Consider the following 26818-nt stretch of genomic DNA (forward strand, 5'->3'; position numbering starts at 1 on the left):
AGAGGACGGAAGATGGAACGAGCAGAAGCTTGGACACCGCGGGGGGGAGGCCAGGGTGGCTATAAGTGCTGCTGAGCTAATGCACGTCGCGGATAGCTACCCGATTTTTAGCTGGGTCCTTGTTTACCGTGTATGACGTGCCTTGAAAGAGCGCAGGAATGGGTCAATTGGATTGCCATGAATTTATGCTGCTGTTTGATTGTTTTTTTGGTCTTAAGCGAAATTGGTAGATGTTACTTGTTGAGATTTGCTGAGAGCAATCCAGTACATGCACATCTGGATGCTAATACCATTCGCTATAGTGGTCAATTGCAGTAAACTTTGCCTACCTATAATACTCCCTACACAGTATTAGTACCGCGTCAAGGAAAAGCCTGCAGTTATATACAAACCACAAATTACGCACACATCTCTCTGGATTTACAAAGCCGGCGAACAAGTATTACTACACGGTCATGTCCTGGATCTCGCGACCAGGTGCTCTTCTTTCGGCCAGCAACTATACAACTGTGCAACAACAAAAGACTGGCCCAGATACGTGAATAAAGGATGTCATCTTCTTGACGTTGTGAGTGGAAGCTTTCCCTACACACATGATGCGAGGGGGCCACAGTTTTCTGACACACACAGAGCATAAGTAGTCCAGTCCAGATTCAAGACTCGAGGCTTACTGGAGATGGAAAACGCAGTCATGATTTTCGCTGAGAAAGAGGTAATAATTGACAGCATAGACGATAATAACTACAGGGTTAAACCAAACACATGAATGCCGCTTTGCCAGTCAGACAATTGATACAAACCAAGTATACATTGTTCTTTCACCCATTATTTCTTCCCTTCTTCTTTCTTTTCTTCTTCTTCTCGGCCTTTGACAAGTTCATACATGTTTATGTTGGATCTCGCGGCCAGTATCAGCCCCCAAAAGAGGTCGACTACTGATGCGCGAGGCACAGTATCAAGGTCTGGCCGTAGCATAGATGGCGGCAATGTTCTGTCTAGTAACAGGTTCAGCAACGAGGGCAGAAAACTCTCATCCTTCATTCGCTGTAGCAAGTGAGAGAACATGATTGGGTCATCTTTCATTCGCTGTAGCAAGTGAGAGTACATCTGGTCTCTTGGCACCTTTGAGAGCTTGTTGATTTCCATTCGGAGTGCTGCTAGATTGACTTCTGGAGCGACCTCTGGTGCGTTTGGGTCCAGACATCGAATAACCGCATACTAGCGTCCATTCGTAGTTGGCTGAGGCGGGCGTTCCGGGCCATAAGGCACTGGGGGTCCCTGATCGCTCGGCTGGGGCTCCTCTTCAGTATCGTCATCGAACTCACTAAGCCCTTCCTCCTCGCCCTCCTCCTCGGAATATTCGCTTTCCTCGCCCTCGCCCTCTGCGGCTCCATGCTCCTGATTATCCGGGGGACACACTTCTACTGTGCTGGCCTCCACCGTGGTGGCAGTCTCCCGTGGAACTTTCCGCCCTTGTTGCTGCATCTGCTGGATGATGCTCATGAGCTTCTCGTTCTTTTTGTCGGCGGCATCAATCTTCCGCTTCCAGTCTTGCCGCTCTTCCGCCAATTGGATGATGTTCGCTGTCGTCGCCTCTTTCTGACGCTTCAGCGTCTCGTTTTCCTTCTCCAAGCGTTTGCCCTTTTTCGACATATCCTCCATTTCTTTCCGGAACGAGAGAAACAGGTCGTTGCTATTATTAAGAGTATCCTCCACCTACAACACGCAACAGGTCAGGCCTGGCTGCCAATTGCTAACCAATGCATGCTGCATGACATACCTGTTTGAATTTGTCCACGTATACGTTCAGCTGGTTCCTAAGCTCCGTCTCCGTCTTGGTGAATGCTCCGACCTGGTTCTGCAAATGGCGCGCTTTGTTCGTTTCGGCTTCGGCGTTCTTCTTCTCCCTGTCATGGCGAGATAAATGGTACTGAACTTCGAGTTCTTTGGTCCGCATGAGAGAGTGAAAATGCAGCTCGCGCAACTCGTACTGCTCAATGAAGGATTTGAATCGAACTCGGAATCTGGTTTTGTGTCTCGCCAGTTAATTCACGCGCCTCAGAGAATCGTGAGTGGGTTAAGCTTACAATTCGTCCATTTCCATGTCCACCACTTGTTTCTTTGGGGTGTCCTTTTCCTCTTGGTATCCCTCCAACTTTGATAACAAGCTTGCGAATTTTTCGTCCCAGGCGGCATTATTTCGCTTCTGCGTGCTCTGGAGCTCTTTATTCTCATTCTATGTCCCAGTGTCAGTGCGCCGTGTTGCGCCAAAGGCTCGGTAATTGTTTGCTCGAAGCGGTCGGTGCGAACCTTCATTTTGTTGTTATCTCTTTGCAGTTCCCTACACAGCTTTTCAAGTTTCTCCTTTAATCCCACCGTCTTGCTGAGTTCTGTTCGGCTAGCATCCCGTTCTTTCTGGAGAGCGTCTCCGCGTTTCTTGTTCTTCTGATTTTCTCTTTCTAGGCGTCGCATGTCGGCTAACAGTTCGCTTGAGCGCCTCATAAGATGCTCAATCTTCTGCATGTCGTCCATCTTAGAGACCTGCTGTAGAAGATCCCGATTGGCGCGCTTTACTTCTCTTTCTATTTGCGAAAACATGGACGTTAGTTGACCTGTGGTCCAAATACTCTTGTCTAATGCGGCGACTTTTGGACGCACCTATCTCCATCTCTTGATCCTTCTCTCCAGCGGCGTCCTGCTCCAGCTGCGAGATACGGGCCTGGAGGAGGCGCGAAGCTTCGGACGAATCCATCCCCCTCTTTCCCTTGGCCTTCTTCGCAGCGGGTGACGAGTGGACATGCGCATCGTGGCCATTTGTCAGGGCCGCCTCCACATGAGTTGCCGGCATGGCTCGAGAAATGCGTCAAGGAAGGGTATTTTGGCTGGGCTTGAGTCTCATCAAGGGCCGAGCCACATTGATGGAGAGCTGTAGGCGAACCAAAGAAAAACAAGAAAGAATATTTATATATATCCCGCTTCTTTCAATATAGCTGATTGTTAATCGACATATGGTTATACAAGGCGGCGTCGGCTCGAGGCTCCAGCGGACAACGGCTCCAGCGGGAAACGAGGCGGAATTGCTGTCAAAATCGTCGCTGTCTGGGCTGTCGGCCGGGCTACGGGACAATGGGCGAGCGCCGGTGCTTACAAAATACGGGCTGGCCGCGAATTGAGCTCCGGGCTGGGCGTGGTGGGCCGTCGTTGCGATCCTGACGTGTGTCGAAGTTGTCACCAGCCGGCGATGGCAGACAGGTGTAGGTGGGAGCGTGACCAGGCGGGTGGTTAATTCGTTAGAATTCTAATAGTGCGATGATGCGGCGTGCAGTGAATTTGTTAGTGCCTCAAGGATTAGGTCAGCGTCCAATATGGTGGGGTTGTTAGTGCACTAGCAACCGAGTGGCCGGAAAGACTTGGGGGACGTGACTAAGCGCTCGTGGTGGCGGGCTTTGCTAAATTTCGACAGAGTCCGAGCCAGATCCGACAGAACTGAGAACATCATCATCATCAGCATCTGATTCTTGGCTGCGGTCGTTTTATTTGCGTGGCTAAGCTGTAGGGGCATTGCGCAGCTACTCGAGCCATTCACGTCGCATTTCTTGTTCCGATGCATCATTAGAAGGTTCTCATTCATTCTTACTCGTTCCCACTTACAGACCTCGCCATGTTGCGAAACGCAGCAAATGCGGCTCGAAAGACCGTGACGGATCTCACGCTGTATCCGAAGCCTGGCGCCAAGCTCCACGGTTTCACTGTCGTCCGAGCAAAGCACGTTCCAGAGCTGGAACTCACCGCACTGCAGCTGCAGCACGACAAAACCGGCGCCGATTATCTGCACATTGCCCGCGATGACTCCAACAATGTCTTCTCCATCGGCTTCAAGACGAATCCTCCGGATGATACCGGTGTCCCTCACATCCTAGAGCACACAACTCTTTGCGGCAGCGAAAAGTAGGAGACGTTTTTTGCAGCCAACGAGAATCGACATGGCTGACAAGACCCCAGATATCCTATTCGTGATCCCTTCTTCAAGATGCTGCCCCGGACGCTTTCCAATTTCATGAATGCAATGACAGCTTCGGACCACACATTTTATCCCTTTGCGACGACAAACGAGCAGGATTTCAAGAATCTCATGTCCGTATATCTCGACGCAACACTCCATCCCCTGCTGAAGCAATCCGACTTTCAGCAGGAAGGCTGGCGAATTGGACCGGAGAACCCAACGGCTGAGGACGCGGAGGGCAAGAAGCTTGTCTTCAAGGGTGTTGTGTATAATGAGATGAAAGGACAAATGTCAGATGCGGGATATCTGTACTACATTCGATTCCACGACCACATCTTCCCTGACATCAACAACTCCGGCGGCGACCCGCAAAAGATTACGGATTTGACCTACGAGCAGCTCAAGGGCTTCCATGCCGAAAACTACCACCCCAGCAATGCCAAGCTGTTTACCTATGGAGACATGCCCCTGGCAGATCACCTGCAGGAGGTTGACGCTAGGCTGCAGGCCTTTGAGAAGATTGCCAAGGACAAGGTTATTCACTTGCCTGTTGAGCTGGACGGTCCTCGAGAAGTTACTCTCCACGGCCCGTTGGACCCATTGGTTGCTCCGGATCGACAGTATAAGACATCGGTATCTTGGATTACTGGCGATACTACTGATATAGTCGAGTCGTTCTCAGTGTCCCTGCTATCAACCCTCTTGATGGACGGGTATGGTTCGCCGCTATACCGAGGCTTGATAGAAGCTGGCATGGGCGCCGATTGGAGTCCCAATGCAGGCTACGATAGCTATGCGAAGCGCGGAATCTTCTCAATTGGCCTTACTGGCGTCCAGGAATCTGATGTTCCCAAGGTGAAAGGCAAGATCCAAGAGATCCTGCGCGATGCCAGGGACAAGGGCTTTGACCAGGGCAAGATCGACGGTACGCTTCACCAGCTCGAGCTTGCGCTCAAGCACAAAACATCTACCTTTGGCTATTCCATGCTCAACAGGCTGAAGCCGAAGTGGTTCAATGGAAGTGATCCCTTTGACTCCTTGGCTTGGAATGATACAATTGCTGCTTTCCAGGCCAAAATGGCCGAGGGTGGTTACCTGGAAGGCTTGATGGATAAATACCTGCTGAATGACAACACTTTGACCTTTACAATGGCGCCATCTGCAACCTTTGGGGATGATCTGATTGCCGAGGAACAGGCGCGTCTCTCTTCCAAAATCCAAGACGCCGTGAACAGGGCCGGAAGCGAGGAGAGTGCACGCCAGCAATTTGAGAAGCAGGAGCAAGAGCTATTGGTGGAACAAAACAAGACAAACACCGAGGATCTGAGTTGTCTGCCCACTGTCCATGTCAAAGATATTCCAAGGTCAAAAGAGCCAACGGTAGTCCGAGATGAAGTTGCAGATGGCATTCCCATCCAGTGGCACGAGGCTCCGACCAATGGCCTTACTTATTTCCGCGCCATCAACACATTGGAAAACTTGCCTGACGACCTTCGAGAGCTTATTCCTCTGTTTACGGACAGCATCATGCGCTTGGGCACAAAAGACATGACGATGGAGCAGCTCGAAGATCTCATCAAGCTCAAGACTGGCGGTGTGTCTGTTGGCTACCATTCCACACCTTCGCCAACCGATTACACTCAGTCAAGTGAAGGTATCATTTTTACTGGTATGGCACTCGACAGGAACGTGCCCGTCATGTATGATATCCTGCGCAAGCTGGTGCAAGAGACCGATCTTGACAGCCCAGAGGCATCACTGCGAATTCGACAGCTGCTGCAGGCCTCAGCCGATGGAGTTGTCAACGACATTGCCTCGTCTGGGCACCGATTCGCAATGGGCCATGCCGAGTCCAGTTTGACCCGCAGCGCCTGGCTGAGGCAGCAAATTGGCGGCTTGTCACAGGTCAAGCTGGTTACTTCGCTGACCGGCCGACCCGAGTCAGACCAGCTAGAGGATGTCATTGACAAGCTCAAGAAGATCCAGACCTTTGCATTGACTAGCGGTCAGATGCGCACGGCCCTTACATGCGGCACTGAGAATGTGCAAGAAAACTTGAATTCTCTGAAGAGCTTTACGGGCGGACTACCACGAGAGATATCTGGGATAGCAAGCAAGGGCCCGTCACCTCTCCCGAAGGACAGCAAAGCATTCTTCCCTCTGCCATATCAAGTCTACTATGGAGGCCTCTCCGTTGCCACGACATCATATACCTCACCCGATGGTGCGCCGCTCCAGATCCTTGCACAACTGCTGACACACAAACATCTCCACCACGAGATCCGAGAAAAAGGCGGTGCATACGGCGGCGGGGCTTACTCTAAGGCGTTGGATGGCCTGTTTGGATTCTACTCATACCGCGATCCTAATCCGCAGAACACGCTGAGCATTATGCGCAATGCAGGACGCTGGGCAGTGGAGAAGGAATGGAGCGATCGAGACCTGGAAGAGGCCAAAATCTCTGTGTTCCAAGGAGTTGACGCTCCAAAGTCTGTGAACCAGGAGGGTATGGCAAGATTCCTCTCTGGCATTACGGATGAGATGAAGCAGAAGAAGAGAGAGCAGCTGCTAGACGTGACAAAGGATCAAGTTAGATCTGTTGCGCAAAAGTTCCTTGTCGAACCTATTGAGAAGGGAGAGGAGCGCACAACTTTCCTGGGAGAAAAGCAAGGCTGGGTGGATGGAACGTGGACCGTTCATGAGATGAATGTCAACGGCTCCCAGGAGTAAGGAATCATCATCATCAGCACAACTAAGAATCTCCAGGTACATATTAAAACGGCGTCAGTGGAAGGGCAATGGTTGAGTATTTTTGTGATTATATGGATGTATTTACGATACAAGATGTACATTATGTGTAGAATAATTCCCCTCTTGAGGGCTTTTCCCCCTTTTTTCCCCCTCCTCTTACTTCTTCCTTTTCGGCTTCTCGAGACTTGGGACTTTTGATAGGCACAGTACGCGTTTAGATACGATACATCTTCCTGCCGAGCCGGCTTGACCGACTCACTTTCCCCATGGCATGGAGATCACAGAGCAACGCAAGAGCAAAACAATTATACCTCACTGGCGGCCTCCCTGGACCCAAATCTCTCAACGATCCCTTTCAGACTGGTGCTGGGGTGCGCAAGCAACAAGCATTGGAGCTTGAAAGAGGGGAGAGAGAGGAAAAGACGAGGAGTGACGTCGGTGAGGAGGTCGTTCTATCAGAGCCAGAGCCCCTGAGCTTTGGGTTACTGGACTAAAGAGCCGAGCACATGAGTACATTTGAATGACTTTTACGGCTAGGATGAGAGGGATAGAGAGAGGGATTAAAAGGATAAATGCCTCGATGGTTTTGATACAGGCAGGCCTAGGTGCTATAAGGTAAGATTGGAGGTAAGCGAGGGGAGGCTGTGTCTTTGTAGTTTGGGTACTTTCTATATGCTATAAATTTGTCGGAATTGAGATGTTTTTTTGTGTGCTCTATGCTTCTGTGCTGTAGTATTGTTGATTTCGTCATAGTACGGAACGCAATAGATTGGGTCTTGCAAGGATAGGGGGGCTAATGATGGCCTTGGAATAAACTGGGGAAGACGAATGGAGAAGCTAGCCATGCGAATTAGAGTTGGCGTTCTATCATTTGTGCTGGCTATAGGCCATTCAGCGCGTGCTTTTTGCATGAGATTCGTGGCAATGTTTCGGCTAAGAGGCTTGGGGTCGAGAAGCATCTTACCTTACATAGTTATAGCTTTACTTGGAAAGGCGAAGACACTGGTTGCATGATAGCAGCCTACAGTAGAATATTGCTCCTTGTGGCTATGCACAGTACAGCAAGTATCCGGCCGCTTTAAAGACGTGTCACAGCCAAGGCAGTGCAGCTTCTCCCTTACATGCGGCAATTTACCCCGGACGAGCCAACCAAGCTTGACAAGACGTTGTGGTTTTCTTTGACCCGTGCGGTGTGGCGGCGGGCGGGTATTTGCCCAAGAGAGAGTTTGCGCCTCGTGGGAATGATAAGGCGAGGCTTTGCTCGTGGCTTCATTATCAAGTACTTACTAGTATGTGGTGTCGCGTGTTTTGCTGCCAGGGAGATGGAAGCTGGACTCGGTGCTGGAAAATACTCAAGAGACAACATATAAATAGTACCTGTTGGGCTACTACTATAAGGGGGCATTTTTTGGGGGCCGTAGATGAATCGACATGGGAGTGCTCAGTTGCCTGTGATGTGCGTGTATGAGAGCTTGTATGAGTAAGTGGGTGGTACCGGGTGAGTAAGATGGACGCAAGGCACGACGCAGGACGGGAAAATCGTGCCGGAGTAGCTACTACTACTGCAAAGCAGGGCATCAAGTATTTTCTACAATTGCAGAGATGCAGCATCAGTACCTGTCGATCACCGTTGTCTGGTTAGTAGCTGTGTTGAGAGCTTCCAGACGAGATATGGCGAATCTTTTGCAACTGGTATGCTTGCAAAGTTTAGTCATAGGCACTATAATGGACAGCTGTGACGCGTACTGCATTTTCTGTAGTCAAAGCTCAATGTAGAGGCCTATGTGATTCTTGAATAGAGTGTTTTGCTACTAGATACCCAACTGTAATTGCCATGCGTGTAAGCTGCACATGATGCGCATCACAGCAGTGGTACCAGATACTGCGACCTGTACAAGCAATCCTCCGGCCCCTTGCCGTCTACACAGCGTCAATCGCAGCAAAGGCGCTGCAGCACAAAAGCTGCACGTCCCATTGGCTCTCTCTACACGCCCGCTTCATCCAGGATCCAATTTTCCGCGTCGCTCTCCAGTTACAGCATGTATCGCTGATGCAATTTGTGTTGCTGGCGCCCAATGCTAAAAAAGATTTGTGGGCAGCCTCTTCCAACCTAAAACGCCGTTCCCGGCCTACTTACTACTACTAGTAGTACGTACCTTAGGTACTCAAATTCAAACGCAGGTACGTACCGCATTACCGCACTGCAGCTTTAGAATTTTTTAATTTTTTTTTCGCGGCGATCGATTCGCAAGGGGGAGAGAAAAAGCAAGGATAAAACCTTAGCTTGACCCCTCGTCACCACCACAATTTTTCACACGCAGTCCTCCTTTTTACTCTTTTCTTACCTCTTCTTAATTCACTTTTGTGAAAAAAATAGCTCTCTTCGCTAGCTGCTGCTACTGCATCCGTCGCTCTAGATTTTGTTTTCTAGGTATGTGAGGCCTCTTTTCTTTTGAGCTCTTTCGTGAGATATTTTCTTTCTCGTGCGGTTTGCGTGTCTTCATCAGCTCTGGCTGGGCTGGGGTCAAATTCTTCCATGTTGGTGAGGCGGATGTCACCGCCACCACAAATAGAATGACTCCTCCGCCGCGAAGTGCGCCCTGAGGACCGCAAACTGTGCGGAAAGCTGCATCTCCTCGATGCCACCTCGCGATCAATCCGAGCAGCTGAAGCTAACTGGCCTCTGTCCTTCTCCACCATTCTAGAGCTTCTCCCGCCTTCTCGCCTCGATACCAGCTGCGGTGCCTTGTCTCCACAAAGGCACTCGTCTTCCACCCATCACGGCTCCCCAGGCCGTGACTGACAAAGATTTCTGCGCTCGCAAGATTCCTCACATCATCAACGTCATCCCTCCTCCCGCCGCTTGGTCTCTCTAAGCAGCTCGTTGCCTTCTTGCTCTTCGACGTGCCTCGTCACCAGCCGCCCACGCCGTCGTTAAACGACCCCCGTCAGCTGCCGCATAGGAGGAGTTCTGCGGTTCTTCCTCTCGCCGAGGAAGAGTCGTCGAGGAGGCCTCGCCCGATCACTGAGGGAACAGTCTGCTATCGCTTTCGACCACCCTAAGATCCATTTCGCTATTTAGCTGCAGAATTTCCCTAGTCTTTTCAGACTAACTTCAGACTTTCTTCTTCGGAATACGAATACTCTGATTTTCAACATCCCTTACCCCCCAAATTTTCCAGGGATATGGTTATGGCAACAGCTGTCCTCGACAATTACGTCCAGAATGTCATCCATAATCATGTTGTAAAGAAGAAACCCCAGTATCTGGGTGCTCTTCAGAACAATGTTGCTCTCGATCCGAAGCAATTGATCGGCGAGGCCTTCCGCCAACGCGTGGGCGCCGTCAACCATGAGCTCTGCGACCCCGGCGAGGAAGACACCTTCTTTGTCGCAGACCTTGGTGAGGTTTACCGCCAGCATCTCCGCTGGAAGAAGAACCTCCCCCGCATCAAGCCATTCTATGCCGTCAAGTGTAACCCTGACCCCAAGGTGCTCCAGCTCCTTGCGGCCCTCGGCACTGGCTTTGATTGCGCCTCCAAGGGAGAGATTGAACAGGTCCTTGGCCTCGGTGCCAGCCCCGACCACATCATCTATGCCCAACCCTGCAAGACCAACTCCTATGTCCGCTATGTCAAGTCTGTTGGTGTCAAGCAGATGACCTTTGACAATGCGGATGAGCTCCACAAGATCGCCAAGCTGTTCCCTGGCGCCGAACTCTTCCTCCGTATCATGACGGACGATACGTCGAGCATGTGCCGCCTCAGCATGAAGTTTGGTGCTCCCATGGACACCACCGAGGGCCTCCTCGCCCTGGCCAAGGAGCTTGGACTCAACGTGGTCGGCGTGAGCTTCCATGTGGGATCTGGCGCCTCTGACCCTGCTGCCTTCCGCAAGGCCGTCGTCGACGCCCACACCGTCTTCCAGCAGGCCCGTGCCTACGACTTCCACATGAGGGTCCTCGACGTCGGCGGAGGCTTCTCTGGAGAGACCTTTGAGATCATGGCTGCGGTCCTTGACAATGCCCTGACCGAGTACTTCCCCGCTGGATGCGGCGTTGACATCATTGCCGAGCCTGGCCGCTTCTACGTTGCTACAGCCTTCACCATTGCTTGCAACATCATCGCTCGTCGCACCGTCGATGACCCCGCGACCCAAGCCACCAGCTACATGGCTTACATCAACGACGGTGTCTATGGCAACTTCTCGAGCATCATGTTCGACCATCAGCACCCCGTTGCCAAGATCCTCCACTCCAATGGCCAGACCTTCTACAACTCCTACGCTGCCGAACAGTGCTCGGTCGGCGACGGTATTGAGTATTCGATCTGGGGTCCCACTTGTGATGGCATCGATCTCATCAGCCAGAGCGCCTTCTTCCCGTGCACCCTCAATGTTGGTGACTGGCTCTACTTTGAGGACATGGGTGCCTACACCAAGTGCTCTGCCACTCAGTTCAACGGATTTCCCAACTCGCACGACACCATCTACGTTTGCAGCGAGCCTGGTGCAAAGGCCCTCATGGGCCTCTAAACATGTGACTCTGGCATACATCTGCCATATCATGGAAAATAAAAGGAGCGAAGCAATTTTTGGGAGGGAGTGGTTTTTACATTCTAGCCAAATGGTCAGGATGGCCTTCGTCAGGGGCTCCGTTAAAGCAAGAGGAGGCCTGTAAAAAGGCTGCCTATCAGTACCAGGCACTTTTGCCACTTTCAAGTGGATTTACTATAGAAAAGTTTTTGACGGAAAAAATGAAGGGAAGTAGAATCCCGAGTTAGACAGATACAACAACAACAACACGAGATGCAAGAATACAACATTAGCATCTTACATCATACATATTTGATTCTTTGCCACACTGCCTTGTGTTGTTCGTGATGAAAGCTAGCATACTATGAAAACTAGGCTTAACTCAATATATTCTACACCTTGCTAGATTAAGAGAACGGGTCTAGAACTTCCTAACGAAGCATACAAAGTAGTCGCAAGTAGGCAATGATTTAGCACGATCTTAGGCCATAGTCATAAAGGACAAGGCTCAGTGTATATTTTATTATATAAGTAGCCGTATACGTAGCAAACTAATCCATTAATGTGAGCAAATCATCTCTAAGTCCCTAGCGCCTCTTGCGGAAAGCCTCAAGTCATTATATCCGTCATGCGTTCATCTAGGTAATAACATCATAACCCATTGCTCAAGAAAAGCAAGCAACTTTTACTGAGAAATGAAGGAATTGAAAAAAAGAAAAAAAGTTTAAGAGCCCCGGAAAAGGAACTGCATATCCTCAGGGCTCAAAGTATCCATCGCTTTGTCATCTGAATTAACAGTGGAGTGAATCATGCTCGTTTTCTTCTCTTGGATCAGTACCATTCGGCTCTCGACAGAATCCTCAATACAAAGACGCGTGATGGTGCAGGGTCGAGTTTGTCCAATACGATGGCAACGATCAGCAGACTGCCACTCAGCGGCCGGATTCCACCAACTAGAAATACAATGTTAGCATAGCTGAAGAAGAGCGTAAATGTAAAAGAGGAAAGTGCTTACGGGTCTATGATGAACACTCGCGATGCCTCGGTGAGATTGAGTGCAACGCCACCAGCCTTGAGTGATACGAGGAAGCATTCAACATCAATGTTGTTCATAAAGTGCTCAATCGATGCTTGGCGCTGAGCAGGGGTCATACTGCCATCCAGCATGACAGTGGTGATTCCAGCTCTTCGAAGTCGCCACTCGATAAGCTGCAGCATTGTGGTGAACTGGGAAAAGATGATGGACTTGTGCGTGGCATTGTCAGAGCGCAGCTTGTGGAGTTCATGAACGAGCAGCTCAATTTTAGAAGAAGAAGTCCAATTTTCCATCTTGATACGATTGATAATTGACGACTTCTTGACCATGGCTTCGTCTTGCTCGATTTCGGGCTGCTCGAGATCAATCACCAGCCCAATATGACATCGAGGGCAGTCAGGCTCATCAGTAGACTTGATATATGCAGATACGCATGTTCTGCAAAAGTCATGCTTGCAGCGACTCCGAATAGTGTCTTCTGCTGGCTCGTCACAGATGCAGCAAACCAAAACGTTTTGGCCTCCATCAGCGTTCTTCTTCAAAATCAAGTCAGGGTGGTCGGCCACCTGTCTCATTTGCATGATGAGACCAAAGATATTGGCATAATTATTCAGAAGGACACCTTGCGCAACATAGGTATCAAACTTGCGCTGACCGTTGGTCATGATACTGTTGGCAAAGTCGTTTTCCTCTTCTCCGAAGAATTGGCGGTTGACATGCACTTCCTTCACAGGAAGCTCCATCGAGTCAGTGTGGTCCTTCTTGAGACGTCGCAGCATGATACGACCTGTCATCAATCGTAATTTCCGGAACGCCTCCCTGCCAGGGCCCAAATTGCCAAACTTCTGAATAGGATTGAGAAGTTCTTGGTTGAAGACAGAGACGTGTTGCATACCAGCATGGTTGCAGTCGGAACAACGACTGTTATCATCCATGGACCATTCAAGCCTCGAACAGGTACATTGTTTGCAGAGATACAAAGCAAACGGTTTGACATTGAGAAATCGCACCAAGGAGAAGAGCTCTCCGATTCGGTTCTGCAAAGGTGTGCCAGTTAAGCACCAACGATACACGGTCTTCAACGCGAAGCATGCTTTAGCAGTCATTGTGGTTCGTGTTTTGATACAATGTGCTTCATCAAGGATGGCTCGATGAAAAGTAATGCTGTGAATGACGCTCTTTTCCTTGTAGATGCCATCTTTTCGCTTGAACCCCTTTTCTTGCTTCCGATACATGGATTCAAGACTGTTGTAGGACATCATGATGACATCGAACTTTTTGAGCTCCTTAACTGTAATATTCTTGGCCTTTGTATTGGTTCCGTGGAACACAAAGGTCTTGAGAGTTCCGTCCGTGTAGGATTTGATTTCCGACTGCCACTGCATGAGTGCGACAGGAGGGACAAGGACCAGAGTGGGCAGCTTCGCGGGGTAGTCAGACATGATGAGAGAGACGGCTTGGATCGTCTTGCCCAGGCCCATTTCGTCGCCTAGAAGGCCACCTTTCCATTCTGTTTTCTCCATTTCCTTCATCCAAGCCACACCTTCCAGCTGGAAAGGCTTCAGCTGCCTTGATATACTCGTCGGTTGGTCTATCTTGCCGGCATTTATTGCCGGCATGTTCTCCAAATCCGTCCACATAGTGACTAATTCAGGGTGATGTTTCTCAAGGCGATCTCGCTCCTTGGCGGTGCGGCTTTTGTGTCTAGACGGTCGGTATGCACGTCTCTGATTAGCAATTCTCCGAAGTGCACCAGGCTCTGGCGCGGCTGCTTCGGAATCATCGCTTTCACTATCACTAACAGTGGCAGAGCTAATACCAGATGATAAGCCGGAAAGGTCAGATGGAAGCCCAGATGACATGTCTGAAGGAAGTGCTAACGGTGGTGTCTCCATATCGGATGCAGTTTTGGGATCAGGAAAAGCCACGCTGGAGAAGCCCCGGTTAGTCTTCAGTCTCTTCGTTTGATCAAAAGGTTTAGCCCTTTCTTCAACCGCTGAATCATATTCATCAGACGAGGAAACCTCATTAGCGAGCTGGTCTGCGAGCTGGTCTTCCAATGCAGCAGCAGCAGCCATTTCGGCGTCTAAATCTAAACTAGACGATGCACCAGAGTCTGAATCAGGTATGATCTTGCTTTTTTTGGTCGGTCGCTTTTCCGCTGAAGAAGGGCCTGACAGAGATCTGGTTCGTTTCACCGATGCTTCAGCCGGGGCAGGAGATTGAACCTCGCTAGCCATAGAGCGGCGAGATCTTAGGCTTGCTCGGCGGTATTCTTCGTTCTGCAGCCGACGAGCTACTTGGGCATCGCGACTGTTGCCAGGATAGACATCATCGTCATCTTCCTCTGAATCTTCAATTTCGGTGACTCGTTTTCCCTTTGCTTTTGAGCTTAATGAGTAGACGCTATGTCGTAAGGCTCGCTCATCTCCATCGGGTTCTTGCAGCCTGCTCTTGGCAGGAATGCGCACTTCAAGGGATTGAGAGGTCTTTAATGGTCTGGCTGCTTCGGCAGGGCTTGGGAGTTTACTGGTTCCAGGCGTGGAGTAGCCGCTTTCTGAAGTTTGGCCAAATGGCGTAAGAGCCGACGATAGAGACTCTGTAGTGTCGAAGGAAAGTTCATCGACTACAGAGGAAGCTGCAAGACTCCTTGCGGATCGTGCACGGGTGAGACGGCCATTTGCAGCGACAGGGCCGCTTTCAGCTTCTACAAATAATTTGTTAGTGACATCTGGCGGTTGAAGCGACGACTATGTTAACATACCCGATGATTGCTGAACAGGGGTGCTTGGCCCTGTCAATAACGAGCGTAACGACGTGCGACGAGGCATTGCTGTAGTTCACCAGCACAGACAACGGTCGAAGGTTTCGAGAAAAAAAGTGAGAGAAAAGGACGATGAACAATAAAAGCTCTCAGAAATCGCTCTTTCGGCTTGAATCGTCTGATAGAGGAAGAGGTGGCTTGACCAGAGCGAGGGAAATTGGGCTGAAACTGAGCAAAGGTTCATCCGCCAGCCCAAGTAAGCACAGGCTCACTGTGATCGTTAATGGTGGAGAAGAGGCTCTGAGAATGACTGCTGGAGAAGAGAAGACTTCTCTCCGCCTCTTCGTCAGGCAATGGCTGGTGAACTAGCCTCGATCACTTCAATCTGACAAAGGAACGAGGAGAAAAGCGCACGAAAAAACTGGGCGGCTGTTACTGGATGAAAACTTGTCAGGATGTTGCCTCATCGGCCGTGATTACCTAGCGGCCATGCCAATTCACAGTGCCTACTTTGGAGGAAGGCGCGAATTGCCACTTTACACGAAGGCGCGTGCAGGGATAAGGGGCTTGCCACAGCGGTAGATACGCACTGTACTGGGACTGTATTGATGACCGATGGGTGACTGTTTACACCTGCGCGCAAATGAAAGTTTACAGTGCCAATTGTGCACCGGTCAATCACGTGACACCGTGTTATCTCGCGACACTGTCGTCACGCTGTATGTCATCGGCACTGGGTGAAAGAACAGAATAGTGTGGCATGCATTTTGTTTGCACCGCTTGTTCTCACAGGAAAATTTGATACGGAGACACAATACACCTACAAGAACATAGATCTCGATAGTCACCTTCTACTATCCAGGCACTCTCATCATGTTGGTCTTCCATACTCTGGCCTATCCTCCTCTCTGCTGCAATGCTGACCAATACGACTGTCTAGGGCCCGTCGACGCCAGTATGATCAAGGCCAGAATGGGCGGCCAAGTCGTAATATTACTGGGCCGTAAGTATAGCAATGGTGATTTTAATAGCATAAAGATAGATTTGTGCTAACAGTGTCTATTTAGCCAATCTGCCTTGACTGATTTTCTTGCAGTATGCTACGAAACATCTCTCAACCGATCTCTGGTCATGATTTGCTAACACATCTTTTAGTCACACAATATTTCGGCTGCTCAAATTAGAGCCGACGCAGATCGCCGGAGACAACAAGCAGTGGAGAACGGAGAGACGGAGGAGACAACAGAGGCAGGTGAAGTCGAACCGACCGAAGAAAATGAAGTTTCAGAAACGGTAGAAGTCTCCGTCACTGCTGTTGAGGCAAGCGCTGCTGGGCGGGGAACAAGAAGTCGCAATGCCGCAGCAGAAAAGAAAGCCAAGGCCTTGGATAAGATCAAAGCTAGCAAAGCATTCAAAAAGCGCAAGAAGAACGCCGATGATGACGAATACGATGACGAGATTGCCCAGGCAATCTTCGAAGAGAGGAGTGCACCGCTTCCTGGGCAGATGGAGAACTGTGAAATCTGCGGAAAGCGCTTCACTGTGACTCCTTACTCGGTGGCAGGACCTGACGGAGGCCTTCTGTGTGCTCCCTGCGGGCGCGAGATTGCCAAAGACCGAGAGGGACAACCCAAAAAGAAGCCTCGAAAACAGACCGGCGGTGTAGGCTCACGACGCACTCTGCAGAGCCGAATGCTCGATGGAGACGTGGGTACGAAAAGCTTGGCTACATTGTGTGTGCAGACGCTGGCAAAGAATGTTGACTTGGCAGAAAGCTTGGGTGATTTACCTGAGCATCTTATCGACAAGATTGCCAGGATTTTCTCCAAGCGGCGTTTATTGAAGCCGGATACTCTTCCATTGTTTACGCAACCTACCACCGAAGTACTGCACATCTACGATGGTGCAAAACTTGGTCATCAAGATTTCATCAGCATCTTTCAAGTTGCTTCGAACCTGAAGAAATTCAAGGTGCGGTGTGCGGTCCAGTTCAAGGACGAGGTCATGGATTATCTACTATCGAGAGATATCCTCCTGGAGAGCTTCTATCTTCATGGTGCCAATCTACTCAGCGAGGATAAGTGGCACGAATTCCTCGCTGCCAAGGGCAAATCCTTGAAAGAGCTACAAGTTTACTTTACCGATCGGCACTTCGGAGACGAAACTTTGGGACTCTTGAAAGAATACTGCCCCAACTTGAGTCGCCTAAAGGTCTGCCACAATCAAAAGGTCACGGATGTAGGAGTAATTGCAATTGGAAACCTTCCAAGCCTTCGGCATCTCAGTTTAGAACTCCAGCAGGACAGCTCGGCAGAAGCTCTCAGGACTTGTATCACACAAGTCGGGAAAGATCTCAGGACATTGTCCTTTAAGATTGTGCCCGATGCCGATGATAGTGTTCTGGAAGCTATTCATAATACTTGTCGATCATTGGCCAAGCTTCGTATCACAGAAAGCGAAACGATGACAGACAAGGGCTTCGCCAAGCTCTTTGCAGACTGGGAAAATCCGCCTCTGGACTTCGTGGACTTGCAAAAGTGCCGGCAGCTCGATGCCGCTCATCCACGAGCGAACCCCGACGGTATTGGCCTTTGCAGTGAGGGCTTCAAGGCGCTCATGAAGCACTCTGGCCACGCCTTGAGAACCCTCAATGTGCACGCTTGCCGACACATCTCTCGCGAGGCGTTTGAAGAAGTCTTTGGCGGAACGAAGGAGTATCCGGAGCTAAGAAGACTAGAGATCAGCTTCTGCGAAGAAGTCACCGATTTTATCCTTGGAAGCATATTCCGGACTTGCCCGAATATCAAAGAAGTGAATGTGTTTGGCTGCATGAAGGTGAAGGACGTCAGAGTGCCACGCGGCGTTATCTTGGTTGGCGTACCCAACGCCCAGGGGATGATAACTGAAGGCACGGACTGAGCATGATCTCCTGGAGAGCTTCGCTTGTCATGACTTTTGTCTTCTTTCTAAACGAATTTCATGCTAGGGAGAGCAAGCTGCATATGGTGTGGGATAATAAAGATCATTTTAAACTTTTCTTCTTTTTTTAATCTCAAAGATTTGGCCACAGAGGGAAAAGGCGTAATGTATATAGCCAGAGTTTAAGTGCAGAGCGAATTCAAAGAGTCAACTAGAGCCATCACGTCTGGTCTACAATTATATGTTTTTACCTGAAGCTACCATGTGACTTGGCTTGTTTCACATGTATTTTGGATGTCCATATAGCAACATATACCTGCATCCAACATATATATACGAGTATGAAGTTTTTATGTACATTAATCCCTCAGCACAGCCCGAAGTAGAGCTATGTCGACAATTTACATTCCCAGCAACATTTCATGCTACATTTTTATACCCGAAGAAACAACCCATAACGCCCTTTTTTGTTACGCAAAATACACTCCATATATACAGCAACTTTATGCCTGGCCAGAAGCAACCAAAGCTCGGTCCTCTTCGGCCCACTTGTTGATCCTGTCAATGGTAGTCTGGTTATAGCTCGAGTCGCCATCATCACGCTTGAACTGGAGGGGAGACGGGGCGCATCCCGAGATGTGCTCCAAGTAGTTTGAGTGGGCAGAGACATCGAGTCCCGACGTGCCGGCATTGCAGTCCGTGTTGGCAATACCGGTGCAGACCTCGATCTGCGAGATTGTGTAGTCAATGGTGGAGGAATCACCAGTAGACAGCCAGAACTCGGGAGAAACGTGGCGGTACTCGAACAGGATGGGAGGCAGACGGGGGACGGGGTCGTCCACGTGCGTGACGCGGAACTCGCCGCCAGGTTGGGCCGTGACGAAGTTGGCAAAGACGTCGTTGCCCACGCGGGGAGAGCCGTAGGTGTAGACGTCGATGCTGTAGCCCTGCGTGCGCAGAGTTGCGGCGGCGAGCGTGGCGACGGCGCCGCCGAGCGAGTGGCCGGTGGTGACGATGCTGAAGCCCGGGTTGGCGGCGACGGCCTGGCTGATGGCGGCGGTGGCGGCGTCGGCGATTTCGTTCCAGGCGTCGTTGAAGCCGTCGTGGACTGAGCAGCCGTCGGCGAAGGAGCAGTCGGAGAAGGCAAAGGTGACGTCGGTGATGAAGTTGCGGAGGTTGTTGCTGCCGCGGACGGAGAGGACGATGAGCTGGTGGGCGGAGTCGACGGCGACGAAGCCGCCAATGCCGGTTGAGGAGCCGCTGTTGGGAGTATGTGTTAGCTGGCTACGCTTTATATATGTATGGGTGTATGTATGTATGAGATGAAGTTTGGATGCTTATAGAGACTCACGTAAAGGAGTTGACAACGATTCCGCTCACGTCATCGCAGACGTCGTCGGCACAAGTGACGGCCTGTCCAGCAGGCGTGGCGGAGTTGCAGTAAGAAGCTCCGGCATATTGGGAGTAGAATGAGAAGTTGGTGAGCTCTGCTTGTGTGGTTGTGAAGCTGGTGTCGCTTTCTTTTGGGAGTTGTTAGCTCTTGTAAGTAGTGTAGTTTCAAGGAGTGAGTTTAGACTTACGGCGAGCCTTGAGGAGGCGAGTGTACTCTTGGATAGAGCCAATGGGGCTACCGGCCGCAAGAGCAGCGAGAGAGAGAAGCTGGACGGACTTCATTGTGATATGTGTATAATGATAGTAGTAAAGTGTGGATGGAGATGGGTATAAGTCGATGTGTCTTGCTTGTTAGAGCTCAATGATAGTTGTAAGTGCTGAAACACTCTCTCTTCTCACACAAGATCTTCTGGAATATCAAATGCTTAATTCTCTAATAATTGGGGTGAGTTCCCACATGTTTATATACTTTTATACCGTGCATGATGTTTATCCTCTCCGAATGGCAACATGTGAGACGCGGGTGCAAAACTCGGGGCGTCCGAGCGCCCCTGATCCCTCCAGGCAGCTGGACGGACTGCCTTCATGCCGAACAAACCATGAAGCATGCGCGCGTCTCACGATGAGCTACGGCTTTTTTTCTTCTTCTTCTCTTTTCGTCTCGAATCATGGGTCCAAAGTGCGTGCGTGAACCGCCAGCCACCTCCGCAGTTCCCCACGATGTGAGGGGCCATTTACTCTTGCCGGTGTCTACATGTAGTCTAGTTGGCTTAGAAAGGCCTCTTTGAAAGATGGAAAAGGAACGAGCGGCACCGGAGGTCCTCCAAATTAAGAAATAGGATGAATTAAGAAGAAAGACTTTTTGTCAAGCTCCAAGATGAGAACTGATTTGCAGGCTCGGAGATTCGGTAGAACTTCCAAAGGAGGCAAGGATGCTGGCGCCGAATGGGGATCTCAGAACGGAATCGTGAAAGACGATTGGTGGTCAAATTCGTAGCAGAGTAAAAGTAAAAAGGACAAAGGACAGGGCGGCTTTGAATGCGTGTGATTGATCGGCGCTTTTACCTTTTGATGCTGACCAAGGTGGGCGGGAGATGCGTCCAAGGATCTGGGATCGACACTAGAGCGCTACTGACAAGGTAGGTGGCATTTGCAGTGTAAGAGGTTGCGTTATTAGCATTCACTGGATGCGGCTATACTGATACCATGTGCTTTCTTATTCGGGGATCAGAGAAGGGCGATGGAAAGGTGTCGGATCGCGGCCCTGCCAAGCATTTGTCCCCTGGAACCAATGCGGCATGACGACAAGGAGCATTTCTGATCTTGTATCTGCCTCCTATGGCAATTGTGCTCGTGCTTGGACATACGCACAATACGGCCCAAACAGACACGATTCATGAAAGACAAATTGGCGCTTTGAGGCTGGAGGGATCAGCTGTATCATGGCACATTTACATTTACCAGTCATTTTGCTGATCACGCCCACGCCTCGCCTCGCCCACGTTGTCGGCGGCAATCTCGTCAAATGACATTGCTTGGTGTTTATTTCGGACTTGTTAGTGGAAGCGACTATTACTGGCTAGGGCTCTGCCGGCATTAGAGCGGGATCTTTTGCGCTGTGGCGCTGCGGGGTGATGATGTCCTGTTCTAGGGTTTCTGAGCTTGCAGCTCGACGAGACGAAATCGGATATCTGTTGCCGGGGGCATGCGGCCTGGGACCGATGTTATTCATGGTAACAATGGCGTAGAGATAAGACCTGGACAATGACAAGCTACATCTTGTGTAAGGAAGAAACAGACTGAGATTTGTTACTTCTTTTCTCATGTTGAGGCTTACCGCTTACAGCTATTATTTCTCGTGTAAGTGTAATCGCTGTAGCTGTTCAGATCTCATGTACTATCATGCTTGACTCATGAACCATAACAATCACTTTTACACTTTTTCTCTAGCTGATAGACTAATTCCTGGACTAAAAGCATTGGGTGACTATCCACGAGCTACAAAAGCCATTCGGCCGACACCTGACTTCGGACATTGTCTCCAAACGGCAGCTCGAAAAGAAGCTCCAGTACCCGCAGTGGACTCTTTACTAGGCACTATTTATAAAGAAGATATATCAACATGAACAAGAGAAAAAAACTGGCTAGGTAAAATTGTGTGATTAATATAGATCAATTTCAGCTTTACTACCTACTACGGAGAATATGAGATGATACCATATCAAATATTCTTTGTAGAAGCTGATTGATTGGAAACTAGCTGCATGTAAAAGCACCAGCAGAACCTGGAGATGAGTTACAATCCACGCCCAAAATAAATTGGGATTCGGCCTTGACAAATCTCAAATATGCTCAACGTATCGGCAATCGGACCGCATTTACTTGTCGGGGGGATTCAGTAGGCTCCAATGAAGCATTTTTTTCGTATGAACTGGTCTGGTCCTTGCCCAGGGGCCCTTGCGGGCGTGGAACAGCTCCTCTTGGGACCCGAAACTGTCTCTTTTCCTACCATTTACAGGGTCGCAGCAAAAGACTGCAACCTTGTAACAACAGATTGAGTCTTTTTGCGGATAAGAATCCTTCTCCTGCCATAGCGGGACCATCCCTGTCCGGCATCAAATACCGTTGCTGTTGGTTTCGACATGCCGCAATTGTCGATTTTGGGACGTGCAAGTGTTTCATACATGCTGACTGGCTTAAGCTTGACATGCCCCATCGGGCAACAATACGACATATTCTCTACAAGTACAGACATTTGCCTCAGACTCAAAACAATGAGCCGCTGTCAGCATCGACCTCGACGCCGAACCGGGGAAGAATTCACGCGGTGCACACTGTAAGGCGTAAAGCGCAAGGCGCAAGGCATAAGGGCTGCACACCCTCAAGTTCGTGTCAACTCCCAAGAAGATCATCGTGCAGGGCGCTAAAGCGTAGATTCGATGGAATGGCCCTTGGCAGCTTTTATTTGAACCGAGGGCCATCCGCGTCTCTCTGCTGCCGTTTGTCTTTTCTTTTTTCCTTGTGATTTCCCCGCCAGCCTTGGCTATTATACCGCCCAAGAAGGCCGCCCCTTGGCTTAGACATCTCGACGATATTTTCCAGAGCTGCCACCACCAACAAAGGCTGCATGTACTCACTAACAGCATTCTATGCTTGTCATTGCTACCTTACTACATACTTGCAGTAACATCAATTATTAATACGACTACTAGATATTCCACGTAATCGCTTTTCCCCCGCCATCGGCCTGCTTTCCCCAGACTCTTCCCGGCCTCCTAGCTTTCCTCTGATCCCTGCAAATACGAACAAGTTCACAGTCGTTGTCGTAACCAGAGCGGGATCCTCCGCCAGTGTCTTGTCACGGAATGCAGAAAGAAGGAAGCCGCCCGCTCCACCACGGATTTTTCGTTGAGACATTTCACCGAGCCCAATGGGCGATGCCTGAAAAAGTGGCCATTGTGACCGTCCTATTTGTGCGGCTTTGGGCTGGAGGCGGTGACCTGGCGTCTATCGCATGACGGCACTACTAAGACACGGGAGGGCTAGTGTTGTCCATCGCATTCAAACATCACGATGTGTGTTACCACCGCTCAGCTCTTGGCAAGGTTGTGGATAAAGACATAGCCTGAGTTGATTGTTCTGGAGTGCGATGTTCCGTCTCTTTCAGCTTGCCTCTTTTCTCCTCATTCAATCCCTTGCATGTCTCTGGCGTCACTAATACTACTTTGGGCAATGCATCAGCATATGTGACCTAATGGCATGGGCCAAACGAGAAGAAACATGAACAAAATGAGGAGAAAAAAGACAGTTCTAAATGCTAGTAGTATTCATGACAGGCATGTCTGTGTCTTGGCTCGTCTAAACTCGTCTAAAGCAGGAGGGTCACGATCGTCTTATCGTGGCACAGAGTCGATGATGGAGTGCAAGTGCTCAGCCATCCTTTCCTAACCTGGGGCGGTCCAGGGTCCTCTTTATAGGGAAACGATTGACCGTCTTTCGGCCATCGAGACGACTTCTCCGTAACTCGTCCCTGTCAAATGGAGTCGGGCAGCCTTTTTATTGATCCTTGTTATTTGAGTGAAGCCCTCATGAGCACGCGAGAGCAAAAGCGCCCGTTGCAATAGGCTCTCGTATCTTCTGAGATCTATTATTCAGCTGCCTCTCTTAGCCATTGGCATCATGGCCCCGTTTCTCGATAGAGTCGGGGTGCCCACAGCCGCCATATGTTTTCTATCCAGCCTCGCTTCACTTGGACATGCTGGAGCCGTCGCCGACATAGACAATGAGCAATTGTCGGCCCGAGACTCAGCTGCGGTTAGCTATTATGTGCCGCCGTATTATCCTGCGCCGTATGGCGGATGGGTGGCCGATTGGCAGGAGAGCTATGCCAAAGCCAAGGCTCTCGTCGACTCCATGACTCTAGCAGAGAAGACAAATATCACTGCAGGAACTGGAATATATATGGGTAAGCATGGGCTCTCTACGTAGTGAACTATAATCGGGGTCTCTCTTGTATTGACGCAATTGTAATATGATGATGCACGGAATTTTATATGCTGACCGGCTTCTTAATAGGGTAAGTTGTGTGGTTTCGAACACTATCCAAAAGCACCATCAAGCAGTTTCCGTTCACGTCAAGGAACTGCTTATGGTTCTCATATAGCAAGCTAATTGAGGTTGACTTGCTTGAGTATGAAGCTAATTTTGCTGTGGCATGATCAAGACGATGTGCCGGAAACACAGGCTCTGCACTTCGAGTCGGCTTTCCCCAGCTGTGCCTCAATGACAGTCCCGCGGGTGTGCGACATGCCGACAATGTCACAGCTTTCCCGGACGGCATCACGGTTGGTGCAACCTTTGACAAGTCTCTCATGTACCAACGCGGCGTGGCCATTGGAAAAGAGAACCGTGGCAAGGGAGTCAATGTTTGGCTGGGGCCAGTGGTTGGACCAATTGGCCGCAAACCAAAGGGTGGTCGCAACTGGGAGGGCTTTGGAGCTGATCCTGTGCTTCAAGCTATTGGTGCAAGAGAGACGATCAAGGGCGTTCAGGAGCAGGGAGTGATTGCGACTATCAAGCACTTTATCGGCAATGAGCAGGAGATGTACCGCATGTACAATCCATTCCAATATGCCTACAGCTCGAATATTGGTGAGTTCATGCATATATAACCAATATTGTGACGAGCTAATGACAGCCAACGATGATCGTTATGTAAAGACGACAGGACTATGCATGAACTCTATGCCTGGCCATTCGCCGAAAGCATTCGAGCAGGCGTTGGCTCCGTCATGATGGCATACAATGCTGTAAGCGAATTCGAGACGAGTTTGATGAGTTTCAAAAGAGCTGATCCATTGCTACAGGTCAACAACACTGCGTGCACCCAGCATCCGTATCTCATCAATAACCTCCTCAAAGACGAGATGGGCTTCCAAGGCTTCACACAGACTGATTGGCTCGCCCACATGTCCGGCGTCGCCTCCGCCATTGCCGGTCTCGACATGGACATGCCTGGCGACACTCAAATCCCGCTATTTGGAAACTCCTACTGGATGTACGAGCTTACTCGGTCTACTCTCAACGGCTCGGTGCCTATGGATCGGCTCAACGATGCAGCCACTCGCATTGTTGCGACCTGGTACCAGATGGGCCAGGATCAGGGCTACCCGGCGACCAACTTTGATACCAATTCCGGCGCTGCAGTTAATCCTCTGTATCCTGCCGCGTGGCCAAACTCGCCTTCCGGAGTCACAAATGAGTTTGTTCAAGTCCAGGCAGACCATGACGTGATTGCTCGACAGATCTCCCAAGATGCCATCACCATGCTGAAGAATGACGGCAACATTCTTCCTTTGTCACCTTCACAGCATCTCAAGATCTTTGGCACCGATGCTCAGAAGAACTCTGCGGGCCCCAACTCTTGTACAGATCGCAACTGTAACACGGGCACTCTTGGCCAGGGCTGGGGTTCCGGCACTGTCGATTACCCCTACCTGGATGATCCGATAACAGCCATCAAGGCGGAGGCGAGCAACGTCACCTTTTACAACACTGATAGCTTTCCCTCGGTTGGCCAAGTCGCAGCTAGCGACGTTGCTGTTGTCTTCATCACATCAGACGCCGGCGAGAACACTTATACCGTTGAAGGCAACCATGGAGACCGTGATGCGTCTGGCTTATACGCCTGGCATAATGGCGATAAGCTCGTTCAAAGCGCTGCTAGCAAGTTTAGCAACGTCATTGTTGTCATCCATACCGTCGGACCACTGATTCTTGAGAACTGGATTGATCTCCCATCCGTCAAGGCCGTCCTAGTTGCTCATCTGCCAGGCCAAGAGGCTGGAACGTCGCTGACAAACGTCCTCTTTGGCCATGCGTCGCCCTGTGGACATTTGCCCTATACCATTACCAAGGCCGAGAGCGACATGCCCAGTAGCGTCACCACGCTCATCAATTCGGAGTTCCTCAATCAGCCTCAAGATCCTTACACCGAGGGGTTGTACATTGACTACCGCTGGGTCAACAAGAACAGCACTAAGCCTCGATACGCTTTTGGCCATGGCTTGAGCTATACCAACTTCACTTACACGGCAGCATCAATCAAGAAAGTCACTCAGCTAAGCTCGTATCCTCCCGCTCGTCGTGCCAAGAGCGGCATTCTCAATTTTTCACAAGCCATCCCATCCGCAAAGGAAGCCGTCGCGCCGTCCAGCTTCAATTCCATCCCCCGCTACATCTACTCCTGGCTCTCCCAGAGTGATGCAAACAGCGCTGTTTCCGATGGAAAGAATGGCAAATATCCCTACCCGCCTGGCTATTCTACCGTCCAGAACCCCGGTCCTCGCTCCGGCGGTGATCAGGGAGGCAATCCTGCACTCTGGGACGTTGCGTACAATCTCACGGTAACTGTCCAAAACACGGGCGATATCTTTGCTGGCAAAGCATCCGTACAGGCTTACCTGGAGTTTCCGGATAACGTCGCCTATGACACGCCGATTATCCAGCTTCGGGACTTTGAAAAGACAGATAAATTGGCTCCGGGGGCGTCTACGACGGTGACATTGACGCTCACGAGGAAAGACGTAAGTGTGTGGGATGTAGTAGCTCAGGATTGGCAAGTTCCTGCGGTAGATGGAGGGTACAAGGTGTGGATTGGAGAGGCCAGCGATCATCTGAGTATTGTGTGCCATACCGATACACTGAAGTGTGAGACTGATGTCACTGGGCCAGTGTAGGTGATAAGAGTCGGAAATGACGGACATGTTTGAGCAATTGACAAGCCTTTTCTTTTGATCTCGTTGATTTTACTGTTATTTTTGTGTCTTGGCGTGAAAGTAGTAGTACAATACAATAATACATCTATGCCTCTAGATGCTCCCTTTTATACACTTCCCCATTCCCCATGCCGCAGGGTGAA

The 26818-nt window shown here is 50.2% G+C and overlaps 8 protein-coding genes across 8 annotated transcripts; 5 read left to right on the plus strand and 3 right to left on the minus strand.

Moving 5' to 3' along the window:
- Positions 1-1218: 1218 nt before the first annotated feature.
- On the minus strand, positions 1219-2848 carry TGAM01_v204348 (hypothetical protein; the record flags this gene model as incomplete). Its single annotated transcript, XM_024549404.1, has 5 exons — positions 1219-1664; positions 1759-2024; positions 2088-2236; positions 2311-2612; positions 2659-2848. 5 exons carry the CDS (start codon positions 2846-2848, stop codon positions 1219-1221), a joined length of 1353 nt encoding a protein of 450 aa, XP_024405868.1.
- Positions 2849-3661: 813 nt separating this feature from the next.
- On the plus strand, positions 3662-6733 carry TGAM01_v204349 (mitochondrial presequence protease; the record flags this gene model as incomplete). The annotated part of the gene is made up of 2 exons (XM_018808266.1): positions 3662-3948; positions 4003-6733. 2 exons carry the CDS (start codon positions 3662-3664, stop codon positions 6731-6733), a joined length of 3018 nt encoding a protein of 1005 aa, XP_018658537.1.
- A 3213-nt stretch (positions 6734-9946) lies between these two features.
- Positions 9947-11287, plus strand: TGAM01_v204350 (ornithine decarboxylase; the record flags this gene model as incomplete). The annotated part of the gene is made up of 1 exon (XM_018808267.1): positions 9947-11287. The coding sequence occupies one exon, from the start codon at positions 9947-9949 to the stop codon at positions 11285-11287; it is 1341 nt and encodes a 446-aa protein (XP_018658538.1).
- Positions 11288-12011: 724 nt separating this feature from the next.
- TGAM01_v204351 (adenosinetriphosphatase) lies at positions 12012-15154 on the minus strand (the record flags this gene model as incomplete). Its single annotated transcript, XM_018808268.1, has 3 exons — positions 12012-12240; positions 12303-15030; positions 15088-15154. The coding sequence occupies 3 exons, from the start codon at positions 15152-15154 to the stop codon at positions 12012-12014; spliced, it is 3024 nt and encodes a 1007-aa protein (XP_018658539.1).
- An 806-nt stretch (positions 15155-15960) lies between these two features.
- Positions 15961-18006, plus strand: TGAM01_v204352 (hypothetical protein; the record flags this gene model as incomplete). Its single annotated transcript, XM_024549405.1, has 3 exons — positions 15961-16094; positions 16155-16182; positions 16243-18006. 3 exons carry the CDS (start codon positions 15961-15963, stop codon positions 18004-18006), a joined length of 1926 nt encoding a protein of 641 aa, XP_024405869.1.
- Positions 18007-18509: 503 nt separating this feature from the next.
- On the minus strand, positions 18510-19680 carry TGAM01_v204353 (lipase; the record flags this gene model as incomplete). The annotated part of the gene is made up of 3 exons (XM_024549406.1): positions 18510-19266; positions 19358-19526; positions 19587-19680. 3 exons carry the CDS (start codon positions 19678-19680, stop codon positions 18510-18512), a joined length of 1020 nt encoding a protein of 339 aa, XP_024405870.1.
- A 1541-nt stretch (positions 19681-21221) lies between these two features.
- On the plus strand, positions 21222-21524 carry TGAM01_v204354 (hypothetical protein; the record flags this gene model as incomplete). The annotated part of the gene is made up of 2 exons (XM_024549407.1): positions 21222-21258; positions 21376-21524. 2 exons carry the CDS (start codon positions 21222-21224, stop codon positions 21522-21524), a joined length of 186 nt encoding a protein of 61 aa, XP_024405871.1.
- A 2053-nt stretch (positions 21525-23577) lies between these two features.
- Positions 23578-26636, plus strand: TGAM01_v204355 (hypothetical protein; the record flags this gene model as incomplete). The annotated part of the gene is made up of 4 exons (XM_018808271.1): positions 23578-23863; positions 24142-24549; positions 24619-24707; positions 24765-26636. 4 exons carry the CDS (start codon positions 23578-23580, stop codon positions 26634-26636), a joined length of 2655 nt encoding a protein of 884 aa, XP_018658542.1.
- Positions 26637-26818: the final 182 nt, after the last annotated feature.

This window comes from Trichoderma gamsii (assembly GCF_001481775.2).
Source record: "Trichoderma gamsii strain T6085 chromosome Unknown Scaffold_12.2, whole genome shotgun sequence".
In the NCBI taxonomy this organism is placed as follows: domain Eukaryota; kingdom Fungi; phylum Ascomycota; class Sordariomycetes; order Hypocreales; family Hypocreaceae; genus Trichoderma; species Trichoderma gamsii.